The sequence below is a fragment of the Triturus cristatus genome, chromosome 3_1 (assembly GCF_964204655.1).
Source record: "Triturus cristatus chromosome 3_1, aTriCri1.1, whole genome shotgun sequence".
Lineage (NCBI taxonomy): Eukaryota > Metazoa > Chordata > Amphibia > Caudata > Salamandridae > Triturus > Triturus cristatus.
In genome coordinates, this window is record NC_140583.1 from 574,956,299 (window position 1) to 574,975,460 (window position 19,162).

General features: G+C 51.4%; 1 protein-coding gene across 2 annotated transcripts in view; it reads left to right on the plus strand.

The window, feature by feature from the left end:
- The window catches only part of CHD2 (chromodomain helicase DNA binding protein 2), a 1,941,047-nt gene that overhangs the window by 889,628 nt on the left and 1,032,257 nt on the right, over positions 1-19,162 (plus strand). For both annotated transcript variants that reach the window (XM_085644496.1, XM_085644497.1), the window contains 2 exons: positions 369-461; positions 1,451-1,621. In XM_085644496.1, coding sequence (XP_085500622.1) covers positions 369-461; positions 1,451-1,621 — 264 coding nt within the window. The remainder of the gene's footprint in view (positions 1-368; positions 462-1,450; positions 1,622-19,162) is intronic.

Consider the following 19,162-nt stretch of genomic DNA (forward strand, 5'->3'; position numbering starts at 1 on the left):
GGTGAATTTATCGCGCCTCCTGGCGCTGACTGCAGGTGTCGTTGGTGGCATCACGAGCCATAAGGGAGTCTGTAGCCTGGAGTCCTCTCCCCCGGCAGCAAAGATCAGTTACGGGCTTCATCAGCATTATCATTAAGACCAATCCTATGACCTACTGGCCATTTGAGAGGGAGGATAACATATTCTACGGTAAAGCTTATTAAAAGGCAGCCGACATGTTAGAGAATGATGCAAGCGTGGCTTTATAGGTTGCTATAAAATAAAACTAGAGACACCCTCCTTCTAGGGGTATATATTGTGTAATGTATTTTCTTTGATGAGTTTCCTTTATAATTCTGATGTTTTTTCCCACTTCTTGATGCTAACAGGAAATGGATATTGATGAGATTCTTCGTCTTGCCGAAACCAGAGAAAATGAACCCTCCTCCAGTGCAACGGATGAGCTGTTATCGCAGTTCAAGGTAATGGGCAAAAGATTATTTTGTGATCCGACAGTCTTCCCACAAATTTATAGTGATAGATGGCTGTCTGTGCACCTTAGGGATAGGTGTCGCAAGAGCGGCTGACTCCGGATACCGGGCCTCACGGTTGGATCCCAGGTGCCGGCGGCCGCTCAGGTCAGCACCGTGTGACTCGGGGCAACAGCTCACTTACTCTCCCCGACGGCCATCAGAGATTCAAACCTTAAGGGGTGATATGCTTGCGATTTACAAGTATGGATTATAACCTAAGGATATGGATGTTTATGTACATAACCTGAAGATGTAGTCTAGTGACTGCGGTATCGATTTTGGAATCAAGATCCGGGTGCTAATCTCCGCTCATTCAGCCCAGTTGTATGTCCTGGGGTAAATAAGTGTATCTTCTTATGATAAGTTCCTTTTTGTGAAAAAAATGGTCAAGCTTACAGAAAGACTGAAAATCAGCCGGAAAGCACTCTGATACCAATTCAGTTCATTGTGCTGTACTGCAAGTGTCTTCTTACTCTCTTGTTTTTATGTTTGGATGGAATTCGAAAGCTCAAATTCATTAAACAATAAATGACATTCACACAGTGAATGATGATGGAGATGAGCATGTGATGACAGAGAGGAAAAGTGGTAATTGTATCTCAGGAATGGCTTTTGGTTAAGCTCATTTATATTTCATTTATTCCGACAAGTGCATTCTTTTTCTTGTCTTTTGTGGCGTTGAGAAACCTCTTGCTATTGCAATACCTTTGTACACTTTCCTGCTTGTGACAGTTGTGTGAAAAGTTCATAGCCTTTAATCTATATGTAAATACAAAAATATTTCTCATGCTTCTAAAGATGACATTTTGTATATGTATTGTCATTGTGTAAGAACCATATGCAGGGCAGCTGTGCCATTTGGAAACTCTCTTCCCTTAAACATAACTGTGTGACGTGATTGTGTGTCATTCTTAAAAAAAATTGTGTCACTGCTTCAGGTGGCAAATTTTGCAACAATGGAGGATGAGCCAGAACTGGAAGATGGTCCCCGTAAGGAGTGGGATGATATAATTCCTGAGGATCAGCGGAAGAAACTAGAAGATCAAGAACGGCAAAAAGAATTAGATGAAATCTACATGCTTCCTCGATACAGAAGTTTAAATAAAAAGGTATGGATGCAGATGATTTGCAGACATATATTCATGTTGCTTTATACAAGGTTTTGCAACTAAGCATCAGCGGGCATTTTAAAATACTGGACACTTTGAATGGGTGAACAAAAACTGTCAATTGTTTTTGTATCTTCATTTCAAACCCTGTTGATTAATAACTTTGTAAAATGCACAACAATAATGGATCTGCTGTCAACGTTTGGCAGGCCACCAAGGTAGAAATGCTACAACAGTTTTTGAAACGAGGTGATGTTTGATTTCTCAAGCCTTTGTCATGGAGGCTGTGGACTGCTGAAAACACTCCAGAGGCAAGCCTTGATACTGACATTTTATTTAATTTGTGCGGAGGTTAATGAGCTTTTAAAGAGTTATAAGGTAATACATATTTATAATATGCTGGAATTTTTAAACAGCAGTAGCTTACAACACCGTCTCAGCTCATTTGTAAAGTTTAAGAAAATGCGAGTGTGAAAGGCCAGAAAGGATTGCAGCTCTGCTGAAAAGGTTCGTGAAAGTCCTCTTTTTATTTCCTTTTAGGCACTCTTCGTGCCAGTTTGCAGGAGGTGGCAGGCTCTTGCTGCTACTGTGTACGCCATATTTTAAAAGGCTCCCATTTTCAGTTAATTTGTATTGTTTACCAGTACTTTCCGACACAGGAGAGCAAGCCTGTGGCAAGGATTGCGGGGTTGCTGCTTCCCAGTTACATTTAATTTGCGCCACCTGTTAAGTCGCTCTGAGAAGCGTTGAACCAAAGCCACGCCTGGAGATACGCCCCCCCTCTTGGATGGCGGGCTATTTAGACAATTTCACAGCGCTTCCGTGCTGCTCTGCTCAAAAGGTTTGTGAAAGCCCTCTTTTTATTATCTTGTAGGCACTCTTTGTGCCAGTTATCAGGTGGTGCCTGGCTCCTGCTACTGTGTGCGCCATATTTTAAAAGGCTCTGACCTTTTTAATGACTGTTATACTTTCCATTTCACCTGTGTTCAGTTAATTTGTATTGGTTTACCAGTACTTTCCTTCACAGGAGAGCATGTGGATAGGATTGGGGGTGTTACTGGACCCCAGTTACGTTTAATTTGCCCCACCTGGTTAGTCGCTCTGAGAAGCGTCAGACCAAAGCCATGCCCCCCTTGTATCTGCTATTCCCACGGGGTACTCCATCTTTAGATCGGATAGAACCTTGAAGAGGGGTTGGGATTGGCTGTGGTATATCGTGATCAAATACAGCCATGTTCTCGCCAGTGTCCTCTCCAGAATGTGAGACACTCTCTTTCGTGTCTCGCATATGCAAAGACGAGACAGACAGCAGATCGGGTGTAAGCGTCCTTTATTTTCACCCTACATCCTGTTACTGGTCTCCCTTTCCGGCCCCTCCTTTCCGCTTCCTGTCATGCCTGGCCCTGACCCCGCGCGCCGGGTCAGTCATGAAGACACTACATCTCCCCCCTTTTTTTGGGGGGGAATGTTCAATGCTTACTTGCTCAGAGTGTGAGAAAGTGCCATCTTTCTTGCATTGTATGCCCCCACTTTTTGCTAAATTGCTGAATGTACTTTGATTGAGTGTACCCTGGGTTCCTGCCAATCAGGTGCCCAGGGCCTATGTTCCTTCCTTAAACCACACAAACTCCAAATTGGCAAACCCTAGCCACATGTCAGCCCCTAGTAAATGGTACCCTAGGTACCCAGGGCCTTGTGGCCAGGGAAGGCCTCTAAGGGCTGCAGCACTCATTGTGCCACCCTCAGAGGCCCTGTACCCTTACACACACACTGCCCTTGCAGGCTGAGTGTCTGGGTGCAGGACAAAACAAAGAGACGACATGGCACACATCACTATGTACCATGCCCATCACCTACACTGCCAAGGCATATGTCAGCCACCCCTCTAGCTGGGTGCATTACGCCTATGGTGTGGGCACAGGAGCAGGAGCCCTGTGCCCCTACAGTACCCGGGTACATTCCTGGGCACTGTAAGTGCAGTGCTGTCATTTAAGAGTACATGGTACTGGGAGCTTGTCAAACACGAGCTCCACAGCACCATATTGGCAACACTGAAGCCTGGGAAGTTTGGTATCAAACTTCTCAGCACATTGAACCCACACTGATGCCAGTGTAGGATTTAATGTACTAAGCACCCCAGAGGGCATCTTAGAGATGCCCCCTTACAGCTAACTTACAATCCACGTCTGCTCTGAGGCTGCCCAGGCTGCCACACAGCAGACACGTTGCTGGACCCCTGGGTGGGAGAGCCCCTGCTCTCCCGGGCCTGCAACAATGCACATCCTGGGTGAGGTGAGAAATCTCCTCCCCCAGGATGAGCAAAGGGAAGCTTCAAAGGCAGGCCGCCATTTGGAGTTTCCCCAGGCCACTGCAACCCCCCACTCTGGCGGGAAGCTTGGCCGGAAACCCCATACAAGGACAGGGGATGTGCCAGCCTGCCCACCCCACCCCTCAGGTGGGGGAGGCGAGGTGAAGCACATCTCCGGGCTCTCGCCATCTTGAAGATGGGAGGCCCTACCCTATCAGGATTAGGCTACTGCCCCCCTCCCACAGGAGAGATGCAGGATAGGGGGTGTACCCACCCCAGGACGAGGACCCATTGGTCCCTGGCCTTCACCTACCTATAACGCCCCTAAATCTAGTATTTAGGGGCCCCCTGAACCTTCCTTCCTTAGATTCCAGATAGAAAATTACAAGAAGAGCAAGAAGAACAAAGACCTGCCCTGCAGCTGCTAAAAAGAGAAGAAGACACCAACTGCTTAGGCCCCAGCCCTACCGGCCTGTCGACTCTCGAACCTGCACCAGCGCGGCATCTCTCGTGGCCAGCAACCTCACCAACCCCGGAGGACCTGGCTACCTTTTGGCTCTAAGCCCCTGGGACTCCCATGAGTAGAGGCTCTACTCAAGAAACCTATTTTTAACCCCTGGCAGCAGCCCGGAACCGCGGACCTAACACACTCTGCACCAGCCAAGCCTGGCCAGTGCCGGAGTGGACAAAGACCCTGAGGACGACCCCACGGCGACTGTGACCCCGAGTCCGGCACCCAAGGACCCCCCTCGACATCCCGGAGGAAGCCTGCAGCCTCAGAACCAAGTGCCACCCCAACCGCGATCAACCAGAGGGTAAGATTCCCGACGTCAAAAGGCACCCCTGCACCCGGCGCCCTGCGGCCCCCTGTGCCCAATCCCGGGGTACCCACCTAACCTACAACTACCCAACTTACCTCTCGAAGTGGTGGTGGCACCTGAAACATCCTCGTCCCCGAGCCTGCAGCCTTTTTCCAAACCGGAACATTCCCATTGATTTCCATTGAGCGCCCGAAGGCTCAAAAGCACCCTGCACCCAGCCGCCCGAGTGGCCCTGGCAGTGCCCTCTCTACACTAACCTACTTCCCCACTTGCCCTGAGTAAGTGACCAGGAGCCCAGCTCCCACAGCCGCGTGGCTTGCCAGACAGCAGCCACCAACCAAGGCCCCCCTATCCCTCATAGGATAACATTGGGCCTAACTCTCTCTGCACCCGGCCGTCCTGAAACCGCTGAGGGTGAACCAACTGTACCTACCTAACACTGGGGGACCCCTGAGTCCATGCCCGGAATTTCCACTCTGCCAGTCGAGTACTTACCCTTAAACCGCTAACTTCATTTTCCTCATAGGGTAACATTGACTGGCTTTTTCTTCAAAAATCTTCTAAGTGTGAACTTTTCAAAACTGCAAAAATTCACCAAAAATCAGCCAAGTGACAAAAACGAATTTACTCACCTGCTCCTAGGTGAGCTCCCAGTGCTGGATCTTGGTGCCCAGCCCTGACCCTGAAAAGTGTTCACAACTATACTTACCTCTAACTCATTTTTCTCCCATAGGAAACCATTGTCTGCTTTTCTGTGAAATTTCTTCTAAGTGTCTATTTTTGCAAATTTGAAATATTCTTTTAAAATCGTACCATTTCTGCAAACAAAATTACTTACCTGCTTTTGATAAGGACCCCAGTCCTGGGTCTAGGTACCCAGTCCTGGATTACTAAAGTAACGATAAAGTACTCTACCTGCAATTTGAATTTCTTGCCATAGAGATCCATTGAATGTTTTCTTTGAAATATTTTCTAAGTGCTAACTTTTGAAATAGCTAAATATTATTTAAAAATCATTACAGTTATTAAGTCGACTTTCATCACTTGATTCTGAATACTGACCCCAGGCTGGTTCTAGGAGCCAGACCTGGAATTCCAAAAGTAATCTGAAAAGTAATTTATTACAAATAACCTGAATTTACCATTGAGCTCAATGCATTGTTATGTTTAGGAAATAGGATTGTTGATTGCAACCAACTGTGACTGTTTACACAAATTTATTGCTTAAGACAAAAGTATTTATATTCAACCTCTCATTCTGAGAAAGTATATTTTTACCCCCTTTGTGGTTCTAAAAATAAAACAAGCATATATTTTATATATATAAACCATTGGCCTAGAGTTCAGTTATTGAGTGTGTGAAACCATTTGCTGACTGAGTGTGTACAATAAATGCTTTACACTGTCCTCTGGTACTGCCTTACTGCTCGACCAAGCTACCACTTTTGAGAGTAAGGTCATACCTAACTTTGACCTCTATCAGCCTCTGGGGGACTGTGGACTCTGTACACCCTGTACCTATTAGGGAACAGTATATACAGAGCCACTTTCTCACACAGAGTTCTTCAATAAGCTGGGTAGGTCTCCTGATAGTCCTCTGCGGTCGGTGTGAGCGGCGCCCCTCTCTTGACTCTCTCGGACTCTGCGATTTCAGTTTCTTCTTGGCCTTCAGCTTCTCGGCTCGATTCATCCGTGTCACATTCTGGCTCTTCCGCGTGGGTATATGCTGCAAGATTGCATTTCTTGAAATGCGACACATTTCGGGTGGTTTTCTTGGTCTCAGATGCAGCTGTGACCATGGTTCCTTTCCGCCTTGTCACTTTTAATGGTTGGCACAGTAGCAACTGTCAGTCTTTGCCTTTTGTTCTTGCCTGACTAGAACCCAGTCTCCTCCTTGACTGTCATACACCTTGGTGTGTCGACGACTGTCCGTGTACTCTTTCATTTTCGCCTCCTTCACTTTGTCAAAACCTACTAGTGTCTCATGATCCAAAGTCGGGGACCTGGAATGTATTGCGGTGTCTGCGGCTGGTATTCTGGTGCGCAGAGTTCTTCCGAACATCAAAGTAGCTGGACACTTGTTAGTGGTGTTATGTGGCGTGGTACTGTATGCTCGTAGTACCTCGTTGAGTGCCGGTTGAATGTCGCTTTGGGTCAGTTCGGCTTGTTGTATGGTTTTCTTTATGGTGGCCATGAACCTTTTGACCATCCCATTAGCTTGAGGCCACATGGGAGTGATCTTTCTGTGTCTGAAGTTCAGGTGTCTTGCGAACTCTGCAAACTCATGTCCATTGAATGGTGGGCCATTGTCCGTCTTTACTACTGTGGGGATTCCCCACGCAGCAAATGCTTCGTCGATGACCGGTATGACAGCGGTTTCTCTTGTTTTTTTTTAATTTCTTTTTTTATTGACATTTTTCCAACAAACAAGTTGCTTTACAATACAACAGGCCAGCATATTATCAAATCTGTACAGGAGTTTAAATAAGCATAGTCTATACAATACGCCATACCTCTGCAATAATACACGCTCCGTTAACCCACCACCAGTACAGGAATGTATAGTCATCATATACCTAAATATTCGTACGGATCAGCAAAGAGCAACAGTAAAATAACATTACATTGCATATCACCATATAGAGGACTTAAATCGTATCTGTCCATCACTATTGTACCCACATTATCCAGAGAGGGGGGCGAGGGAACTGACCCTAAAACCAAGTGAAAAATCATATCCCATCACATCAATGTCTCAATCTGGGTTTCGCCCACATTTGTCTCTGCGATAGAGTCCTGCTGACGCTGAGCCCATGTCAGGAATGGCTCCCGGATGTTACGAGGTCTGGAAGTAGATGGCATGAGCTCACAAAATGTGCTCAACTGTGTGTGGCTGTATGTGATGTCCCTGATCCACCCCTTAATGGAGGGCGCCTGTCTCCTGCCCCAGTGGAGGGCATCCTGACGCTTAGCGAACAACAAAAGGAGAGCATGTAACTTAAGCAGCATGGGCGGTGTATGTTTAACATAGCCCAAGAGTCCAATGATAGGGGATGGGACAATGGACACGCCAAGAATGTGATTCACGGAGTCAAAAATCAGGGCGCAGAATTCAGCAATCTTCGGACAATCCCACGCTACATGCAACAACGTGGCAGGAGTGTATCTGCAGCGCCAGCAGCTATCGTCTTCTCTAATGCCCATACGATAGAGGCTCACGGGTGTTCTATAAAATCTATGCAAATATTTAAAATGGATCAATCTCAGCTTATAGTTAGGGGACAGGTCAGTGAGCTGTGCACAACGGAATCCCCACTGGGCTTCAGTCAACGGAGTTGAGAGTTCGTCATTCCAGTGTTGCAAGGATTTAGGTGTCACCAACAGGGCAGTATTTTACATGTGGGTGTATAATCGTGTAATGAGTTTACGAGGAGATGGGAATCTCAACAAGTTCTCCAGTGCAGGCAGAGGTGGAGGGGCCAGCGGAAAACCCTCCCAAAGAGGGCGACACGCTGCACGCAGCTTGTGATATAAAAAGAGCTCAGCAAATGGCACCGCTTGCCCCTTATCCGCCTCTGGGGGAGACCTGAACGTGCCTCCCGGATAAAGGTCGGCAAAAGTTTGAAGATTCATCTTTTGTGCAAGTGTCTTGCTGACACCATCCCGAATGCAAGGTAGCATTGGATTCTGCGCCAGAGGAATGGAGGGAGCGTATAACACAGGAACCCCCGCTCGTCTGCGCAACTTGTCCCACACCCAACATAGTGTTCCAGAGAAGTCCACATCTCTGCGTGGGCGACGTGATGTTTGGTAGAGCACCACCTTAAGCGGGATAGGAGCCATCACATCAGCCTCCACTGCCACATGGGGCTGGAAGGGCTCGTCGGATGGGCCCAATAGTGCAAGAATTGTGCTTGGGCACAGTGCATATAGATGCATGTCAGGGGCCCCCAAGCCACCTTGCTTCAGCGGAAGCGTCAGCAGGTCCCAGGAGGTTCTGGCCTGTCCATCCGCCCACGCCAGGGAGACCAGCTGTGACCTCAGGGTGTTAAAAAATTGCAGTGTAAGAGGGATCGGTATGTTAACAAATAAATACAGGAACTTTGGTAAAATAACCATTTTAGCCAGTGCTATCCTACCGGCTAGAGACAATGGCAGCCTGGACCACACCTTCACCTTCTCCTCTAGCCACGTGACAGCTAAACCATAATTTAAGTTCCATACCTCCTGTGTATTGTGGCTTATCCAAACCACCAAGTATTTAACCGCCTCAGTCTCCCATCTCAGGGGGAACTCCAACGTCATCGGGGGCGTACCATCAGTCAGCGGGAAGATCACCGATTTGGCACAGTTGATGAAGATACCAGCCAATCTTCCGAATCGGATAAACTCCCTCAAGATTGGATCTAAGTTTTCCACTGGATTGATAATGTAGAGAGACACATCGTCTGCGTATAGGGAAATAAGCAGGCTCCGGGAGCTGAACCCTATTCCTCTAGCTGTGTAATGCTGTCGGATGCGAGCAGCCAAAAACTCCATCGCGATTGCGAAGAGCAAAGGAGATGGGGGGCACCCCTGTCTGGTTCCCCGTGAAATAAGAAATGGGTCGGAGATTAAGCCATTCACCTTAATGCGAGCGCTGGGAAGTGTATACAACAGCCTGATTCGATTGATAAAGAGCGAACTAAACCCCATGCGGCCTAAAATTGTAAATAAATATGGCCATTCAAGCGTATCAAACGCCTTAGTGGTGTCTAAAAACACGACCGCGGCTCGCATGCCTGGGTGCAAATAGTGCAACACCGAGAAGATTGTCCTCAGATTGTGTGAGGTCGACCTCCCGGGAATAAACCCCGATTTGTCAGGGAGTGCAATGATGGGAAGCAAGGGCTGCAATCTATTAGCAATCAGCTTGGCTAGGATTTTAATGTCCACATTTATCCTTGATAGTGGCCGATAAGAATCCAGCTCCGCCTCCGGCTTCCCAGGCTTTAGAAGCATGATGGTGATCGCTTCCCTCATGGACTGTGGTAGCACTCCATCTTCCAGCGCTTCTTCATATACTGCCAACAACCTAGGTGCAAATTCCTCTACATATGTTTTATAAAAGGACGTAGTCAGGCCATCAGGCCCAGCGGCCTTATCTAGTGGTAAACATTTTATAACCTGGGCTACATCTTTCTCTATGATTGTTGTTGAACCAGACCAAGGGGAGTGAATCAAGAAAATTTTGCAGCTCTTCTGGCCATGTCTCCTGAGTAGTAGTGTATAAGTGAGAATAAAATGTAGAGAACTCACCTAGAACTCCCAATTAGCCCCTTACAATGGCACCCTGTGGGGTCTGTATTTCGTGAATGAATGCAGTCGACCGAGAGGGCCTAATCATACCAGCTAATGTGCGGCCCGGGCTATCCCCCCTCCCCATACCTCCGCGGCTCAGCTCAACATACTTCCCCAAGAACTTAACTTCGCGTTGTGCTTCTTCGTCGAAGTCTAACAGTTTAGATTTCAGGAGCGTCATGATGCGGGGTCGTTGGTGGAATAGAATTGTTCCTCAAGCTCCTTTATCTGGGTTTCCAGAGATGAAATCGTGCCACGAATGGCCTTTAACACTCCCGCCTGCCTGGCAATACGCTGGCCTCTGATTACTACCTTAAACGCCTCCCAAAGCGAGGCTTCAGTAGTTACGGAGCCCGTATTATGGGCAAAATAATCCGTAATGTCCATCCGTATTTCCTTCTTAAAGGCTTCATCTAGTAAGGCATGCGGCGGGAGACGCCAGGAAAAAGCCCGGTGAAGCGAACCTGGGAGCAACAGCTTTAATAAGCATGGGGCATGATCCGACAGGGAGCGCGGCAGGTGCAAGACGTCAGTGGTCCAGGCAGCAATATCCCGGGAGACCAACCAGAAGTCCAGACGGGACCAAGCACTGTGATGGTTGGAAATACATGTGCCCCCTTTCACTAGGGGGTGCCTACTATGCCATATGTCAAGTAAATCCCCATCTGAGATTATAGCATTTAAGGCGGCACTGGCAGCCGGGTGGAGGGGGCAAACCGGGCCCTTCCTGTCCATGTCATCATCCAGGATAGCATTAAAATCCCCTCCCCACAATATTGTATTGCAGCCAGTCGCTCTGACCTTAGCCCAAACATCCTGAAAAAAATTGGGGGAGTCTACATTTGGGCCATAGACTGCCACAACAACCAATGAGACCCCTCCCAGCACTCCCTGTATGAGGATCTACCTCCCATCAAGATCCCCATGCACCTCACCCTCTCGCCAGTCCACCCCCTTTCTGACCACCACGGCCACTCCTCGGGCATAGTTAGAGTAGACAGACGAGTACACATTCCCCCACCTATTGTGCCTCAGCCTCTGCGACGGTGTTACAATTAGGTGTGTCTCCTGCAGTAGACATACGTCTATATTATGTCTGGATAAGTAAGCATGATCTGAAAGAAACACGTTAGTTAGATTCCTCACCTTAGAATATCCCCAGGCGTCAGACTGGATCCGGAAGATTTTTCGTCAGCAATACCCCTTGCGCGTCGCTAGGCGTCGTCTGCGGCTCCGCGTCCGTCGCCGGAGCCGCGGCGTCGGAGTACTTAGACGCCGCCCTCGCGCGCTGACGTCAGTTCTTCTTTTTTCCGCGCCAGTAAGCGCAGATCCGGGGGAGCTACCCCTTTAGTCAATTTTTGACTAACTTTTTTGATCCTTTTTGATCGTGTCTCGACACCGGTGCCGGTAGGATGCCTGGGTTTAAAGCCTGTACGGACTGTACCCGATTGATGTCGGTTACGGACCATCACCGCCGGTGCCTTTACTGCTTGGACCTCGATCACGACGCGGAGTCGTGTTCGGACTGCAAGGCCCTGACCTCGAAGGCTAGACGGGAGCGGTCCCGTAAGCTTCTCGAGATTCGCCACCCGGCTCCGCGCGCCTCTCGATCCCGGTCCAGGAGGAGGTCCAAGGATCGGTCGCGGAGCCGCAGCCGACGTCACCATCGGTCGTCGGGATCCAAGTCTTCGGGTAAGTCGAAGCATTCCAAGAAGTCCAAGAGGCGACATCGCTCTTCGGACTCCCCTCGCCGGTCGCGCGACTCGGCCGAGGGTCAGGGTGGTTCCACCCCCGTGGCTCCGGCGGAGCCGCAGGCGCCGCGCCCGTCCCCATACCCTCCGGTCCCTGGGACTAACGCGACGCCGGCGGAAGTCAGTGCCTTCCTCTCGGCCATGAGGAACCTGGCTCCGCCATCGGCGCCCACTGGTGCGCCTTCGGGCCCCGCGGACCCGACTAGGCTGCCTTGCCTGCCGGTGGCTCCGGCCCCGGCGCCGTTGACGGCTCCGGCCTCGACGCCGCAAGCGCCCGAGGGACCCGTTCTCGAGTCCCCGTCGACGCCGGTTAACCTCGTCACGTCTCCTCCGCAGGCGTCGACACCGGTAACACCCCCGACGCCGACGTCGACTCCGCTCGACGTCGTACCCCAGTTCAGTCCCACTCCGGGCCCGGCGCCGGTCCGGCGTCGATGGACGCCGAGATCAGCGCCGCTAGAGACACATTATGTCTACCGCCCGGCTCCGTTACTTTCTCCTCTATACCAGGAGTCGGATGATGGGGACCACTGGGAGGGATCCGAGGATCCTATGGCCCATCAGGCTCAACTGTCCCAGGACTGGGCAGATGAACTGGGGGAGGCCAGTGGCCTGGATACCTCTCCAGACACTGGATTTGTCTCTCCTCCGACTGTGGCTTCGGAGGAAGGCGCTGCTTTCTCTGTGGTGCTGCGCAAGGCGGCCGCAGCCCTTGGGCTCGAGCTGCCTGCCGTGGCTGTGAGGACTAACGTCCTTACTGAGGTGCTTCAGTCTGCAGCAAGCTCCACTGAGCCTCTGCTGCAATTCAATGAGGCCCCCATTGACGTTCTGCAGGGCACCTGGTCCAAGCCCTCCACAGTTCCCCCTGTGGACAGGAACGTCGCCAGGCGCCACCGCCCTGCTCCGGGCGACCCCAGTTTTCTGTCCCAACACCCTACCCCTGAGAGCCTGGTTATCCAGGCCTCCACCTCCCAATCCTCTTTCCCGACCGCCCCGCCGGACCGGGATTCCAAGCGACTAGAACAGTTTGGCAAGAAGTTGTTCTCTTCCCTTAGTTTGGGCCTGCGGTCTTTGAACACCACTTGTCTCTTGGACCGTTATTCCCACTCTCTGTGGGATGCGGTGGAGGACGCGCTGCCCCTGTGTCCGGAGGAGGTCCGGACACGACTCACCCAGGCTCTGGCCGATGGGAGGGATGCCGCGCGACATGCTCTACGTTGTGGGCTTGACACCACGGACTCGCTGGGTAGGGCCATTTCTACCACAGTGGCGCTTAGACGTCACGCCTGGCTGCGGTCCACGTCATTTTCGGGCGATGTCCAGAGCACTCTCATGGACATGCCGTTTGATGGCACTCGCCTGTTTGGCGAGAAAGCGGACAGTGCGCTGAACCGCTTTAAGGACTCCCGGGCTACGGCCAAGTCCTTCGGCCTCTCGGCCCCGCGGTCGCAATCTTCCGCCTTTCGCCCCTTTCGTGGCCAAGGAAGGGGTGCCTCCTCACGTGCGCCTAGCCACCAGCCGCAGAACCAACCTGCGTGCGGTCGCGGACGTGGTTTCCTGCTGAGGCGGTTCTGGAGGACGACGAGGTCAGCCCACATCCACCCCGGCAGTATCCGCCTCAAAGCCTTCCTAGTCCGAGCTTTCAGGCCCATTCCACGCCAGTGGGCGGCAGAGTTCGCCATCACCTGCTCCACTGGCGGTCCATCACATCGGATAGGTGGGTGCTGCAAATCGTCCGAAGGGGCTACTCCCTCCCCTTCGAGACGACCCCTCCAGCCATGCCACCGCAGCACCACCGTATCTCGGGGGATCATTTGAATCTTCTCCACGAGGAAGTTTCGGCCCTCTTGGCCAAGGGGGCAGTCGAGCGCGTTCCGAGTCCAGAAGTAGGTCGTGGTTGTTATTCCCACTACTTTCTGGTTCCCAAGAAGGGCAAAGGGGGCCTACGCCCTATCTTGGACCTCCGGAACGTCAATGCCTTCCTCCGGAAGGAAAGGTTCAAGATGTTGACTTTGGCTCAGGTTCTAGCTGCCCTAGACCCCGGAGACTGGATGGTAGCGTTGGACTTGCAGGACGCATATTTCCACATCCCCGTCCTGCCAGCCCACCGGCGTTACCTGCGGTTCACGGTGGGCCCAGAGCACTTTCAGTTTACCGTGCTCCCCTTCGGCCTCACCAGTGCCCCTCGGGTGTTCACGAAAGTGATGGCGATGGTCGCAGCTCATCTGCGCAGATCAGGGGTTCCAGTCTTCCCCTATCTCGACGACTGGTTGTTGAAGGCGGGCTCGCCCCAGGCAGTCGTCTCCCACCTCCAGACTACGGCGGATCTCCTGCATTTGCTGGGGTTTTCCATCAACGTGCCGAAGTCACACCTGAGTCCCTCTCAGAAGCTCCTTTTCATCGGAGCGGTTCTCGATTCGGCGCAGTTCCGGGTCTATCCACCGGAACAGCGGGTCCGGGATATTTAGGCCCTGATTCCCAGCTTTCGGCCTCTATCCTGGGTTTCGGTCAGGCTAGTGTTGCGGCTTCTGGGGCTGATGGCCTCCTGCATCCTACTAATGCATCACGCCAGGCGGCGCATGCGGGCTCTGCAGTGGGACCTGAAGTTTCAGTGGGCCCAGCATCACGGCAACCTGTCCGACCATGTCTTGATCTCGGAGGGCACTGCACAGCAGTTGCAGTGGTGGCTCACGGACCGCGATTGGGTCATGGGCAGAAGCCTCTCCCTTCCCCAACCGGAGCATGTCGTAGTGACGGATGCGTCCCTCCTGGGATGGGGTGGCCATATGGGAGAGGCGGAGATCAGAGGCTTCTGGTCTCCGGCGGAGTCTCGTCTCCACATCAACCTGTTGGAGTTGAGAGCGATCCGACTTGCACTGAAAGCCTTCCTTCCCTCTGTCAGGGGAAGTGTCGTGCAGGTGTTCACGGACAACACCACCGCCATGTGGTATTGCACCAAACAGGGCGGGGTGGGGTCGTGGACCCTTTGTCAGGAGGCCCTGCGCCTCTGGACGTGGCTGGAACACCAGGGCGTCACCCTAGTGGTTCAACATCTGGCGGGCTCTCTGAACGCCAGAGCAGACGAACTCAGCCGCCGGTGCATGATGGATCACGAATGGCGTCTGAACTCCGAAGTGGCGCAAGGTCTCTTTCAGCAGTGGGGAGAGCCTTGGTTAGATCTATTCGCCACCGAAGAGAACGCGCAATGTCAGCAGTTCTGCGCGTTGGAATTTCCAAGGCGGCACTCGCTCGGCGACGCTTTTCGTCACGAGTGGAGTTGCGGTCTGTTATACGCCTTTCCGCCTATACCACTTCTGCCCAGAGTGCTGAAGAAGATCAGGCACGACCGGGCCCAAGTCATCTTGGTGGCTCCGGATTGGGCACGAAGGTACTGGTATCCCGAGCTACTCAGTATATTGACCGATCCTCCGATACGTCTGCCCCTTCGGGAGGATCTTCTGTCGCAGCAGCAGGGGACGGTCCTCCACCCGAACCTGTCCAGCCTCCACCTCCATGCGTGGAGATTGAGCGGCGGCAGTTGATGCCATTTGACTTGCCTCCTGAAGTCTGTGATGTCATTCTGGCAGCCAGGCGTCCCTCCACAAAGACGGTATACGCCTGTCGGTGGAACAAATTTGTGGCATGGTGCACAGCAAAGGCTGTGGATCCCCTTTCCGCCCCTCTTTCTGAGGTTCTCCTCTTTCTTCTTTCTTTGGCCCGGCAGGGCTATGCCCTGGGCACCCTGAAAGGATATCTTGCTGCCATCTCTGCCTTCTTGCGGCTTCCTGATCAGCCTTCTCTTTTCAAGTCCCCTGTAGTTACACGCTTTCTAAAGGGCATTACTCACACGTTCCCTCCTGTCCCTTTTGTAATGCCTCAGTGGGACTTGAATCTTGTTCTCACATTTCTAATGTGTGCTCCCTTTGAGCCTCTTCATAATTGTCCTCTTCGTCTGCTGACGCTTAAGACTGCTTTTCTGGTAGCCATCACCTCGGCTAGACGGGTGAGTGAGCTCCAGGCTTTATCTTCAAAACCTCCTTTTCTCTCTGTTCATCCGGACAAGGTTGTCCTTCGGCCTCGTCCCTCCTTTCTTCCGAAAGTGGTGACTCCATTTCATCTTGGGCAGTCTGTCACCTTGCCCACCTTCTTTCCGCCTCCGCATCCTTCCAAAGAGGAAGAGAGGCTCCACCGTCTGGACCCAAAACGTGCGCTCTCCTTTTATTTGGAACGCACAAAGCCGTTCCGGGTGGACGACCAACTTTTCGTTGGATACGTGGGTGCTAAGAAGGGAAAAGCTGTGCACAAACGGACCATCTCTCGGTGGGTCGTTTTGTGCATCAAAATTTGTTACTCCTTGGCAAAAAAGGACCCTCCTGTTGGGCTGCGCGCCCATTCTACTCGGGCCACAGCGGCTACTACTGCTTTGGGACGAGGTGTCCCTTTGCAGGACATTTGTCAGGCGGCAACGTGGGCTTCGCTACACACATTTGCCAGGCATTACTGCCTTGACAGCCAAGTCCGGAGGGATGGCTTCTTTGGCCGTTCTGTCCTCCAGGACTTTCTGGTGTGATCTTGGTTCGCAGACCCACCACCGGGGATGGTATTGCTTGGGTATCTATTCTAAGGTGAGGAATCTAACTAACGTGTTTCTTTCAGATGAACAAGTTACTTACCTTCGGTAACGATGTATCTGTAAGAAACATTAGTTAGTTAGATTCCTCACCGACCCACCCATCCTCCCCGTTCTGCGAACTGACATCTAGGGTTAAGGTTATCCTTTTCAGGCCCCTAGATTTTATTTTTGGCACCAGTGTCGGTCTTTGCATGGCTCTGCGTTCCTGGCGCGGAAGGCTATGTACAAGAACTGACGTCAGCGCGCGAGGGCGGCGTCTAAGTACTCCGACGACGTCATCCCGGCACACGACGCCGACGACGGACGCGGAGCCGCAGACGACGCCTAGCGACGCGCAAGGGGTATTGCTGACGAAAAATCTTCCGGATCCAGTCTGACGCCTGGGGATATTCTAAGGTGAGGAATCTAACTAACTAATGTTTCTTACAGATACATCGTTACCGAAGGTAAGTAACTTGTTCTACAAGTCTAGATTTTCTACCATGCCCTCTAATATTCCACGTAAGTAAATTTAGTGTTGTGGCGTGGTGTACGTATGCAGTACCCCAACTAAAGTGGCGTGTGCACCGGAGGCGTGGCCGCTCCCAATCACAGACTATGTATACTGGCCAACAAAGTGCAAACATACTGACAATGAACAAAAAAACATTCCCTACCCATCACCCACCTCCCACTCCAACCCCCAATCAGGTTGTAGAATACCCCCCCAAAACAAACTAATACTCAAAAAACCACAAAATGGTACCGGGAACCTTCCCATGGGGGCGTAGTAGCACCGGCAAACTACCCTGCTCACACAGGGTGGTCGGGAGTGCCGCGTAGAGCGTTACAAGCCCATACCAGCAAATCCCAAACAGAACAGTTAGCTCCCCTCTGGACCCATATTTAACAATACATACACTTAGGTTGGTGAGCTATACAATACCCATGTCAGTCATTGTCACTGAGTTGGCCAGCTGAAGACGTCTCGGCGCAGCGGGGTTCTTTGCTTCGCTTCCCACCAATATGTTTGGCAAATTTCAAAGCTGACTTCGCATCTGTAAAGAAGTAAGCCGTGCCATCATACGAAACTTTCAGCTTGGCAGGATATAGCAAGGAGTAGGGGACCTGGGCCTGCAGGAGAATGGGCTTGGCTTGTAGAAATTCTCGTCTTGCCGCCTGTACAGCAGGGGTAAAGTCCAGGTAGAACTAAATGGTATTCCCTTTGTGCGTTACTTGACCTTTCTCTCTAGCCAGCCGCTGGATGACCTCTCTGTCCTGGTAGTTCAACAGCTTTGCCAGGATTGGCCAAGGCGTTGCCCCAACTGGGGGTTTCGGACTTAAGGATCTATGTGCTCTCTCCACCACAAAGACAACGGACAGGTGGGGATCGAAAAGTTCATGCAGTAGGTCTGAGACATAGGTCTCCATTTTAGATATGGCGGTAGTTTCCGGGATACCAGTAATGCGTAGCTTGTTTCTACGCTACCTCGCCTCCAAGTCGTCGTTCTTAGCGCGGATGATGCCTAGTAGCTTGTCCATATGTAATAACTGTTCTTTAGTTTCCTTCTGGAATTTGTGAAAGTCAGTGTGACGGTTTTCTAGGGCATCCAGGCGGGTCTCGTGCACAGCTACCTGGGTCTTGACCGAGTCCCTCTGCGTAGTCAGGGTATCCAGCTTTGAGTCTTATGTTTCTCAAGCTGGAGCGCATCTCCAACATAAGGGTGCGCAGGTCTTGACCCTGATCGTCCGCGAGCAGGTCCTGCTGTCCGTCCACTTGCGCATCTGTGTTTGATTCGGTGTGACGCGTGCCACGCTTGTTATCAAACGTGAGCTTTGGTTGCATAGTGTCTTGTTTGCCCATGGTGCAGAGGCAATCTAAAAGAAACACGTTAGTTAGATTCCTCCCCTTAGAATATCCCCAGGCATCAGGCTGGATCCAGAAAGATTTTTTCGTCAGCAATACCCTTGCGCGTCGCTAGGTGTCGTCTGCGGCTCCGCGTCCGTCGCCGTGATCACCGGGATGATGTCGTCGGAGTACTTAGACGCCGCCCTCGCGCGCTGACATCAGTTCTTCTTTTTTCTGTGCCAGTAAACGCCGATCCGGGAAGAGCATACCCTTTTAGTCACTTTTTGACTAAGCATTTTGAACTCTTTTGGTTCCATTTCCAGTCGACCTCGACTCTGGTGCCGGTAGGGATGCCTGGATTCAAACCGTGCGACGCCGGTCACCGCCTGATGTCGGTCACGGATCACCACCACCGGTGTCTCTACTGTTTCTTTCAGATGAACAAGTTACTTATCTTCGGTAATGATATATCTGTAAGAATCATTAGTTAGATTCCTCACCGCCCCACCCATCCTCCACGTTCTGCGAACCGATATCTAGTATTAAGGTCATCCCTTTCAGGGCCCTAGATTCTTGGCATCAGTGTCGGTCTCTTATATGGCTCTGCGTTCCTGGCGCGGAAAGCTATGTACAAGCTATGTTCAAGAACTGACGTCAGCACGCGAGGGCGGCGTCTAAGTACTCCGACGTCATCCCGGCGATCACGACACCGACGACGGACGCGGAGCCGTAGACGACGCCTAGCGACGCGCAAGGGTATTGCTGACGAAAAAATCTTTCCGAATCCAGCCTGATGCCTGGGGATATTCTAAGGTGAGGAATCTAAGTAACTTGTGTTTCTTACAGATATATCGTTACCG